This window comes from Pseudomyrmex gracilis, unplaced genomic scaffold (genome assembly GCF_002006095.1).
Source record: "Pseudomyrmex gracilis isolate BER0280 unplaced genomic scaffold, ASM200609v1 scaffold_174, whole genome shotgun sequence".
NCBI lineage: Eukaryota > Metazoa > Arthropoda > Insecta > Hymenoptera > Formicidae > Pseudomyrmex > Pseudomyrmex gracilis.
This window is the reverse complement of record NW_018020758.1, coordinates 58,367-70,422: the sequence shown is the minus strand read 5'-3', so window position 1 is coordinate 70,422 and position 12,056 is coordinate 58,367. Positions and strand designations below refer to the sequence as shown.

General features: G+C 43.5%; 1 protein-coding gene across 4 annotated transcripts in view; it reads left to right on the top strand.

The window, feature by feature from the left end:
- Window positions 1–8,967, top strand: part of LOC109857807 (lachesin-like) — a 222,910-nt gene extending 213,943 nt beyond the window's left edge. For all 4 annotated transcript variants that reach the window (XM_020434516.1, XM_020434518.1, XM_020434515.1 and 1 more), the window contains one exon: window positions 7,729–8,967. In XM_020434516.1, coding sequence (XP_020290105.1) covers window positions 7,729–7,838 — 110 coding nt within the window. In that variant the 3' untranslated portion in view covers window positions 7,839–8,967. The remainder of the gene's footprint in view (window positions 1–7,728) is intronic.
- The last annotated feature ends 3,089 nt before the right edge of the window (window positions 8,968–12,056 follow it).

Below are 12,056 nucleotides of genomic sequence, written 5' to 3'. Positions count from 1 at the left end.
AGCAAATTTTGTTACGTGCCGTAGCAAGTTTGTAAGTGCGCATCAGACAGTAAGTGCGCGGTTAGAATAAAATATATATATATTTTTTTGTTCTCCGCGTTTGTTGTTATTTGTTATTTTGAATAATATTTGAATAATGTTTATTTTGTTTTTATTTAGCCATATGTCGTAAGCCATATGTCGTAAGACTATATTGAAATATCGATATTTAAAGAATCAAATATTACCTCTCGAACGTGAACGAAGTCCGTATTTCAGTAGAATCCTTCCATATTTTTTGAAACTGCGCGAATCAAAGTCTGCGTGTCGCGTTGATGCTTCGGAATTTGTGAAAAGCCTCTTTTAAAGCGTGGGTACATAAGTAACTAGAAATAAAAGAGAAAACATCTTTTTGTTTACATGTATAGGTGCATTGCAATGTCACATATCTCTCATATATGCGAGAACGGTACACGTGTTTGGTCTACATGGGAGGCAGTCGAATGGCACAAGTAGCATAAAAGGTACAAAAGTGCAGAAACTGCTCGTTTCGTGTCCGTTCGTTCGTTCGTTCCCGAGCTAAGTGCACTTCGCGAATAATCGCAGCGTGAAGCGAGCGTCGAAACATGCACGCGGTGATGATTTACCTCCTTCTTGTTGTGTTACCCGTCTACATTTTCCTTTCTCCTCGTTTCCCGCGTGTTCTACCCTTCTCCTCCTTCTCCTCCTCCACCTCCTCTTACAGCGGCTCTACATCCGCTCTCAACAAGCCGGAAAAACGCTTTTCCACCGTCGGGATCGTCATTTTTTTTTCGCCATCGCATCAAAGTGGCGATCAAGAATGTGAAAAAAAATGCCGCCGTGAGATTTTTCCGAGCTTCTGGCTCGCAACGGACGACGTCGTCTGCTTGATTCTTGACACCGCTGCGACCGAGCGCGCGGAAAGACGCGCACAGCCGCGCAAAAAGGAGGAAAAAAAAATATCTTCAACGATTCTTTCCGGGGTGTGCGCCGGGCATGAAATTCAGTTTCTTTTACGAGCGCAAACACACATAGCGCGTCACAATATGATTCTCGGATGTAATAGTTCGAAAACGGCATATTTATTAAATTCGAGCACTGAAATTTCGCGCACGCACAACTGTTGCTGTATAAATCCGCGGAAATATAATGTGAGCGCGTACTCATGACGGTAAACTAAATAACGGGCTTTAACAATTCACTTTTTGCGGATGAACAAATACGGCGAAAATATTTTCAAAGAGAGGAGAGAAAATATCAAAATGGAAATGTGTGGAATATATTAACTACCACTCTCGTTCAATAATAACATACATCCGGTGCCACGCGCAATTTAATTGAGACTAACGCGCGATTCAAGCACATTCAAGGACTGTACCGCGCGGATTATAAAAACAGGTGGGAACATTTGTGTTCTTTCTAATCATAATGCGGGCCGTTTATGTCCGTACAAATGTCACACTTAGTCACTCATACGACCGGCGCCGGGCCGTGATAAATGAGTCTGTGGCCACCATGCGTGAGCGCAAGATATTAGTCTTCCTTGTCGCAAATTATCACGGATGGAATTTGTTAAGGCTCTTCTCCGCTCTCCCCTGTCGTTTGCGACGATCGCGTTGTGTCGCGCCACGGCGAATGTATTGCCTCGTTTGCGCTAATGCACCTGAAATGTCAGAAAACTAATCTCCCGTCACCAAGGCCTCTCTCACACGTGTAATGGCCTTTCTCGTGTACTGACCCGTTGCGATACCGCGCACATTCTAGCAGCGATATTTTTTCCGTCCAGCAGCGTGAGGCTATAACGTAGTTGCAAGCGAAATTTAGTTACACACGCCCCCCCCGTTCTTCTCGTCATATATTGGAGCACATGCATTGTGCTCGAGAGGCAGGACGTTGCGAGCTACAAGGTGTATTTTGCGCCCCGGAGCGTCGAGATGACGTGAACTCTTTTGACGAAAACTTGATGTAATATAATATTTAAAATATACAGGCGTAGATCTCGCGCGCGAGCGAAAGATGTGACAAGTGTGTGGGTGTGTGTGTGTGTGTGGGTATAAAAGAGCCTTGCTTCAAAAAATAATGGTCTTATTGTCGTGTCGTAGTATAGATATTACACTACAAAAGTTTCAATCTATCGCAAATGAAGGCGCGAAAACACGTTTATCAAATAAATCGTCAACACGGCGACGCGCGCGAAACAAACCAAAATAATTCATCGCATATTCTATGGTGAAAAAAAAAAAACATTAATTTGATGCGCGGAACGTCTTTGTCAAACTATACGGTAATCGTTGGACGAACGTTTCGAACGACGATTACGCCGACGCGACGCGACGCGACGACATAACACCGACGCCGCTCTCCTTTCCGGTAATTTGCCGCCGTCTCGTTGTGAGAGGGCCAGTCAAGGGAAGAGCATCTTCACCCCGATTTCCCAAGACGCAAATGGTCTTAACCCACCCGCGTGCACGAGCTCGAGTTTAACCGACTCCACATACAAATGCCGTCCTTGGAATTCTGCTGTGTATCCCACATACAAACATACACGTATATATATACGGGCCCGCATGCGAACGGAAAGGGCGACAAGGTTCCCGACTTGATAAATGAATGCGCCGCGGTTGATACGTGAGAACGAACGCGGCGCTATACACGTCGGGGGAAAGACTAAAGATACCTTGGGGGATGAGAGAGAGAGAGAGAGAGAGAGAGAAAGCGAAAAGACGACGAAGCGAAGCCGAATATATCTTGATCTCGAAACAGCTGGGGGAAACGAAGACGTTGGTATCGTCGATTGCACGTAACACAAGTCGAAATATCTCTCGAAATTGTCTGTACGCGAATCGCGAACGTTATTTCGCAGAATCGAACGATCTTCTTTCCGTGTGCGATCTCACTAGGTGATTTAATGACAAATCGAAAATCACCGCCGTTACGGCGGTTTTTCGAAACTCCGTTGCGATATTCTTTCGCATTCTTATGGCCGCCCGTGCTTACGGCTTTGCAATAGAATCTTTCTTCGCGCGAAGATTCTTTTATGGCTTCTTTTATGTCGAATCTTCAAAGTGTGCCGCGGATACGGGCCGTGAAGATGGGCGACACGTCGACGGCAACTTTAACTGTCGCAAATTCCACGTGCCGGGACTATCACGGCACTTCACGAAGAGTTCTCTCTCCTTCGTACAACGCGATATACACCGTTAACTCAATAACCTCCTTATTCCCTTCGACCTCATTTCCGCGTTCTCGTCGAACGTTATACCGGCCCCGGCACGTCTCTTAAAGCTGATGTCCCGACGCCGAGAAAAATAAATTGATAACGCGATGACGCGTGCAGAAGAGAGGCTTTCTTTTTGAAAAACTTCGACGAGAGAGAAAACAATCACAAAGAATTGTTATTGTCGCGTAAAAAAAAAACAAAAACAAAAACAAAACAATCGTATTTCCATCTCTCACAAATAATATAGTATTATATTTTCTGACAAAAATGTTGCGCGTGAAAAAAAATCACACGCGAATATAAATCTCGTGAGCGAAAAACCGGAAAACGAAACGGTGGCGTCAACGTTTGCAGCGTTCATTTCGAAACGGAATTCTCTGATGAGAGTAGCGGCTTGTAAAGACGCCATTGGGTCATACATAAATTGCTTAAAGATATTTTGCGCCTCTTCGCGCCGACACCTGTCAATATTGCAGTACCGCGACATTAAAATTCATCAGCTTTGTTGTTCGATTTAGTCGGATCTTCGAAACGTCTCTTCTTCCTAGCGCGTCTACGGTAGTTACGGCGGAGACGATTTACGACGTCTTACTTTGCATTCGATTGGAACGCGCAATATGAAAAATACATAATTCTTCGACGGAAGTGCCAATAATACGTACATCGTGTACGTTCTGACCAGCGCACCGCGATATTTCACGCCGGAATTGTGGATCGGGGGGGAGGAGGAGGTAAGCGAGGGAGAAGCGCAAGCACATAGTGGGATGTAGTGCGCATGTATCGGCGCGCGCCACACGCGAGCCATTTTATTTTGCAATATAATGCTTGACTCCTCGTCGTCCGCGCGGCTTGACATATTGGACGTGATAGGGAGTAATCTGTTATACCGCCCTGCGTCCACGCTAGAAGCCTGCAGGCTGCGCGCCCCTTTCCAATCCTCCCTCCCTCCCTCCCACCCTCTCATCCTCGCGCACCGCGCGCATCTAGCGGTTGTGCACTGCACAGCGACCGATATATTTCCCGACATGTACTTCCGTACGATTCGCACGGAAAATATAGTGAGCCGCACGCGAACGTGAATGCGTGAGCCGGGATCGACTATAAATCAGACCGCAGCGTAAATAAAAATCTTATGGAAACGTCCGGGTGAACGTCTTTCCCGTACCGTTTCCGGGGCCAATTTGAGATGGCGGCGCGGTCCGCATCGGAGAACTACATTATTGACTGGCTACGGGGGTAACAATGGGAGCGATAGCGGATGATGATACTCTCGCGGATAAATGTGTAAACATTATTCATAAGAAAGCTTTTGTCGATATCCCGGGCGCAGATACGCGACCGGTACAGATATTGTAAAATACATTTCACGCGTCACTTGCTAGTTTATTCATATGTGTGTATGTGTGTGTGTGTGTGCGTGTGTGTGAGTTTCTCGCGGATTTTTCGCCGTAACTTCAGGATTCGGTTTGGAAACGATTCTTCAAAGTTAAAATTGTTACGCGAATGTGAACTCGTCATATAAATTGGATTTATCTTCCTCTCTGTTCTAGCTTCGCGCGCGTAAGATTACGTAAGATTCTTCTTCTGAAGAAATATAAAGAAAGAGATATGACATTTATATCTTATCGACATTTATGTCACGTATATAAAACTCGTTCTTTCTCTTTTGTTATTTGGTTTATTTATTGTTTTTTTTTGTTCTTTTTTTTATTTTCTTGTGAAGCTTCAGTTTTTATATTCAAATAGTAAAGAGACACTTGACAACAACGAAACCGAAAAGAAAACAAAAGCTTTTAGCCGATTCTTTATAATTAATCGCGCGAGCATCACGTTCTGAAGCTTGAAAGGCACTTCGGATAATCCCGGATGGCGTCGCGCGCAATATTCCAACAAACGCATCGATGCGTTCTGATGGCGCTCGTGTCTATCGAAAAACCAAAGAGATCTCTCCGCTGTAGTTTCGCTTGGCTGGGACCAGGATCAGGGATGGCACTCGAGACATACCCGAGGGATTTTGGGACGAAAAGTTCCGCTAGAAACTCTCTCTCGCTTATCCAGAAGCTCTCGCCCGCTCCCCGTGCGTCGCGCCGTCTCTCACCGCTTTTCGCGGCGCGCACCAAGTCGAGGGCCGCACATATAGTTTTCCCTTATGCGCGCGCGCACATATACATACACATATACACACACACACACACACACACACATCTCCGTCGCTGCGACCCGATCTCGAAAAGCTATCGCGAAAATATAGACCGTGAAATTTCTAAACGGGATTTAAAGTTTCGCGCGACCAGTTTCTGCCTGCCGTTTTAACCTCGCCGCCGCGCGCGTAATTGCCGAGATAACGAGCTTTAAAAACGGTCAGAATTCCGGCCGCACAAAAGAAGATTAAGCGAGCCGTTTACTTTGCGAATGACGTTTTGATTAAATTTACGGAATTTAAGGAATTTTAAATGCGCAAATTTTTGCGATACCGCAACATATATATATATTTTCATAATACTGTCTCTCCGGCGCTCGATCTGTTCTACTGCAAAATCACGCGCGCTCGAAAAAAAAAATATCTCATAAAAACGTTTGCGTCAATATGAAGAGATTAAATTAATGTGGAAAATAAAAATTTTTACCTCAGTGTGCGATTTAAAATGAATATATCTCTTTTTGTAGAACGTTTTATTTGTCAACAAGATATTTGCGTTAAGAATTCCTAATCCAACGTGTAACACGTGTGATTAATTATCGATACATATCGAGCTGATTAATCAGATTAATCGTAAGCTTCCTTCGGGACCCTGTGGGAACTATTAGTGACGCCGTACTGATCTCTCCGAGCACTGCTGATGTAAATTATTCGCCATCTTAATGGTAGCTTTGCAATTGCTCGCTTTTACTCGCCCGTGATCTCGCAGGCTGCGAGAGAGATAATGTTCGGATGATTCGAGCGTCGCGCAGAAATACTTTAACAGCTTGTTTTCACAGAATAAGATGCGCTAGGTACAGGTTTTCCGAATGCATCGTATTAACGTGCGAGTAGTGTTAATATTGTGATATTACGACAATGACAGAGGGAGAGAAAGAGAGAGAGAGAGAGAGAAAAAAGAGAGACAGTCTTTTCGTGCATCCGGCATGTAAATGAATGTAGAGGTAGATATGCAAATCGCGCCAACGAGTGACACCGGTGTATTTCTACGGCGAGAATATTTTGCAAGTATCACACGCCGGGATGTGATACGTGAGCGTGGATGACATTTCGGGTTCAGTTGGTATTAAAGAAGTGCAAATAAAAATAGATGACGTGCGTAATTCATCACCTCGGCACACGCGCGCTAATAATGTTTGTGTAATTGAGATAAATAATATATTATATATAATTTGTAAATATACGCGTATACATGTTGCGTTAATAAATCTTAATATTTCTCGCGTGAGCGTCGTGTGTATTTCGTTGATTTATATTACACGTTGTTAAGTATAATAAAACTTAAAAGTGTTACATATTTTAAATGCCTTCATAAAGCTTGGAAGAACTTGAATGAATATTGTGTGAAATTGATTTTATCACCGTTGTCGTGTGTTTAATATTCCATATTGACCCTGGCACCTTTCTATGCTAATATATCAGGAACAGTCGATATCTCGACGTGATGTTCTGAACTGAAAAAAAAAAAATTCTCTCGACGCGCGATAGTCGTGGAATAATAGATTTCCAAAGATGTCGTTACATTGAAACCCGGAGTGGCAAAAATGGAACGATCAATAAGAAATAACGGTGATTCCCAATTCGAGACGGAAAAGACGCTCTCTGATCAGAAATTCAAATCGAATCGAAGAGTGCAGAAACATTCCTGTCACACGAAAATTGCAATAAAGAACTTACTGTTTTGAAAAATGACATAAAAAGCCCGAGAGAGTTTCTTGACTTGAAGTAAATGGGTGAAAAGAAATACGCAGAAGCGAAAGAGAGAGAGAGAGAAAGAGTGTGTTAAGCGGCCGAAACGGCATTTCCATAGCGATCCGCCTTACGTTCTTTTTTGCGTAAAAAAGAATGGCGTCAGGTGGATCATCTATACAGGGTGTTCTGTTCTTCGTACGAAATGTTTTTGTCGTATAAAAATTTCTTTCCGGTGATTTAAAACCAACTTTTCTGTTAACGCATTTAATACTAGTTTTTTGTTAACGCGCGCATTCAAATTTTTAAGAAATGTCTGTTTGGATCTCTGTAAAATTCACGATTCGTCGAATTTTCGAGATAGTAAAGGTGATGGTAGTAGATAGTTTTGAAATCAGAAATCCGCGCCACAATTTTCATACGTTTCGACATTATGAAAAGCTCGTATAATGATTAAATTTAAGTAAAACCACCTCGATTCCGCATTAATTCAAAGACATTTTTACGGATAAGGAATCGCAGGGCACCCCTTGAGACACCCCGTAGATATAAACTCGCGCACGTAGGAAGCTCGTGCATAACGGCGCCGAGTAACACGCGAAATGCATTTCTGTTTCAGGAAGCGCATACATCATCAGGTGGAGTGCGCCGCAGTTGATGGTCGTGGCGGTGCAGTACATTCTCACGGGGCCCTACATGCCCCCCTACGTACCCCAGACGGCGAATTAAGACGTCCGTCGCGGGAAAAAGTACTACCGTCGCGCGATCGTTCACCTGAGGCGGGGTCGCCTCCTCACGACGACACGACGACGAGGAAAAGTCTGCTTCCTAGAATATATCGCTGCGTATCTTTCGCACAAGAGAAACGCGCTTTTTGCGGAGCCGCACGTCGAGCACTGATAAACAGGAAATGTATGCTCGCGAGTAACCGGTAACCGGTTTTACTACCGAAACACATAACGATCCATTCCGATTTGGAATGGATTTCTGAAACTTGCTTTATACTCTGCTAGTCGGTCGAACGGTCGTTCGCCGCGAATCAGCTCGAGAGACTCTCTCACGACGACAATGCGCAATTTTATTCTTATCAAATAAAGAGGACGGGAAAGAAGAAGTGAAATTTCTGGCCGCGCTTGATGAAAACCTATTCTCGTTGTGAGCGTAATATAATTCTCTATAAAATCGTATAAAAGTATTCGCGCGCGAAATCGATAAACTATCATACGCTTTGCTTGACGGCCGCCGCGTCTGCATGTTTAAAATTTTAACGAACAGCTCGAACTGCGATTGTGCTCATACACTCTGCGAGCGTTATAAATTGAAATAATTTTATACAAAGACACGAGATATATTTGGGCGAAATTTCAAAAATATCGAGTTTCGGCAGATTGTTCGAACGTGCCTGCAATGTACATTGAAAATTAAGCGGAATATATACTCTGCGCACATTCATTCGACGCGATGACTCTGTAATCAAGGATCGTTGTTCCGTATAATGCAAGGCAAAAAAAAAAAAAAATGCAACTTAGTGGAATCAAAATGAAACACGAGACACAGAGACGTGCGTGAGTTTACGCATCAACCGACGTACCTTGAGACCAACATATTATAGAATGAAGGAGCGTTCTCCGACAAGAGTTCTCTCCAGAGAACGGGGAGGGAATTTGATTAATGCCTTGGCACGTGAAAAATGGTAGGGCGCGGCCGCGACTCCTCGAAATAGCAAAGACGGCAATGACTGAAGTGTCATTGAGAAGTTTTGTCATCAGCTCTCGCGAGTTGAACAAAACCACGCCTTCGAAAAGAGACTAAAAAATTATGAGATTAAATGTATAAATATTACGCGTAGACAGAGAGAGAGAGATAGAGAGAGAGAGAGAAAGAGAGAGAGAGAAAAAGAGAAACAATTTATTCGCTACAAAATGAGAAATTTTTTGTAAAACGGGCTTTTGTACATATACTAATTGACAAGAAGCAGATTGGCTACTTTTACGCCGCTTTTATATAAATTTTATCGCGCGCGCTACCTGTCACTTGCGTGGACCAAAATAAAATTTATTACAATTTGACGCACATATATTATTGTCCGATAAAATTAATATCAATTTTAAATGTCTCACTCACGTCGCGCTTGCCGGCGACATGTTATTGCCTCGTGAAAAAAAAAAGTCGGAATATTGTACATTTATTAAACGTCGTTCTCTCGTTTAATTAAGAATGTATATATTTCGCCGATGATAGGCTATCGACAATTTTTAATTATCACATATGCGAGGAGGAGTTTTATCATTCGCTAATTAAACGTTCCTCGCGCATCTCGATACGGGAGGGGGAGGGTCTCGATACTTCCTCTGTCGTCGTTAAATGGCGCGCTCAGTGTTGCCGCCGATTAAAGTCACGGAGCGAGTGTGCAAGACGCGCGCGCGGCCATTTCGGTTCTGTTTTACAACAGAACCGAAGAAGCCGGGAATTGCAATTCGCGCGATTTATACGCGACTCCTCTTGATTACCTGAAAGTTATGATTCTCATCTGGTTGTGCACCCGTTAACCCGAAATAATCCCGCACACGGTTATATCGCCGCGAGAGAATCGTTTTACACAATTGCACAAGCGCGCGCTTCTGTCGCGCAATTTCTATCGCGCGCGCGAATAATAGACGTATACTCGAATTAATAACGAGCGTGAAATTAAATTACTTATTATGGATAAAGAAACGATAGCATATTTTGAGCAGCATTTCTCTTTAGACGAGCAAGCCTCCGCGTGACGGTTAATTGCCTCTCGCTCTTCTCATTCATTACTCTCTTTACATTTAGTCGCGTCACATCGTGCGTATCAAAACCTCAACTGGTACAATTGTTATTTCAGCTAACGGGCTGTGTCATTAAGAGCTCTTTTCGAATAACGTCGAGTGCAAAATTGAAGTTAATATATTTAACATATTGCAATTTTATCTTTATATTATATTATATATAGTGTACTTTGTCGTTTATTTATAACCGTGTAATTTATAACATAATGTAATTTTCTCTCTCTCTCTCTCTCTCTCTCTCTCTCTTTCTTTGAAGAAACAAACAGAATTTATTAATTAAATTCACACTTAGATAAGTTTTGCAACAATATCGCGGTAAAAATGAGAAAAATGAATTTTTCTTTACAACAAACACAATTTCGAATTCTGATCAAGAAATTTTATTTGTTTCGCGAAAGACAAGAAGAACAAGGCGAAAGCCAGTATGGAAAGTTCCGCGCGATTGCGAAAAAGAAGACTTCCGATAAAGTATCATTTGACCAAGAAAGTCCTGCGAGTAGCAAATCTTGTTGGTTCAAGATTGAAAAGTTCGAACACATATCCGACGAATGAGATCCGCAAGAAGCGAATCGCGATGCCGCGCGGCTTTCGCGTCTCCCAGACATAAAATACAAAGACACGATCACATGTCCGACTCTTCTAATCCGCGGAAAAGATATTTAAGTCTCTTCTCGTTAATCATTGACGTTGTGTTACTATTTTTTCGAGCGAGATTTCAATCTCATGTCGATACGAACCGCCGGTTTTGGATGAACTGTCGATTCATCCGAAACCGGCGGCGATTCGTTTTGCTCTGCTCGTCGATTCTGCTCTGAGAAACGAACGATAACGCATTAAACGTATTTCGATCTTTCTGTTTTGAAAATCTCGCAACACACAAACAACGTTTTCAGTAACATGACACGCCGGGATTTGTTTTGGATGAGAAGAGACGGGAAGTGAGGGAGGAAATCTCGCTCCGGTCTCTCTCTCTCTCTCTCTCTCTCTCTCTCCCCGGTCATCGAAATGGCACACCTTGACCATCGCACGCTTAATCTTGATCCCGCTCCGGAAATGCGCGCAGGAGGCTCTCACGTGCAAAGCGACGAGCACCATCGTCGACACACAACACACATCCCGAAATATACAATCTCGCGCCGATATAATTGTACGGTGCGCGCGCTCGAGGTATCATTCCGTAATCTATGTAGTCCCGGTCGGATGGGGGATTATGTTAAGCGATGCGTGAGCGGCGGCCACAGTCCACGGCAATCCAGGCGTAACAGAGATACTGCTCGGTAACGTCGTTATACTCGCGCACACGCGCCGCTCTTATATGTATATACGCAGTCCGCGATTATGTATCGTACATATAAGCGCTACACGTACATACTCAATGTATATTTGTATATCGTGGACGCGATATGCGCGCACGAAGAGATGCATTACCGCGAGCGCGATGCGAAAGGACGCGTTGCAGGGGCGGATTTGGATGTCAGAATGGAACGTCAGGCCGAATCCACGACTAGGATTCAGCAATTGTCTTAGAAACTAACATGTCAGGTGACCGGCAGCAGTCGCCAATTATTAAAGTCGTTAGGAGAAAAATATTCTTTCCTTCTCATTTGATATAACTCTTAAAAATATTCTATAGCCTCGTAAAAAAACAAGTTTTATAAAACCTTCGAGTGAATAATGAATTCTTTTTGTTGCGTCTCCGAAGCTTATCAAAAGTTTTTAAACACACACTTTGGGATACCGTAGAAGTGACGAAAAGTGCATTTAGAAGATTTTGAATTGGCTTAAAACTTTCGAGATGCAACTATTCGTCCCTGAGCGCGGCATAGGAGAGATAATCGCGAGGACGCAACGCGATATTACGATTAATAAGCAGAAAATGCGACGGGGGTTTGCCGATACGCGGTTGTCAACAATGGCATACCGTGTACATATGCATACCGGATGAGGCGCGTTTTTGGAGCGGTATATTACGGTTCGCGGCACGACAATCTCGGCGCGTACAACGCGCGATGAATCGCGTGCGGCCTCGAGGTTGCATACCGTTAAACACAGGACATCGGCACGGTTTTTTTTTTTTTTTTTTTTTTTTTACTATGAATGTATATCGCGCGATGCGTACGGTGCACTTTGCTTC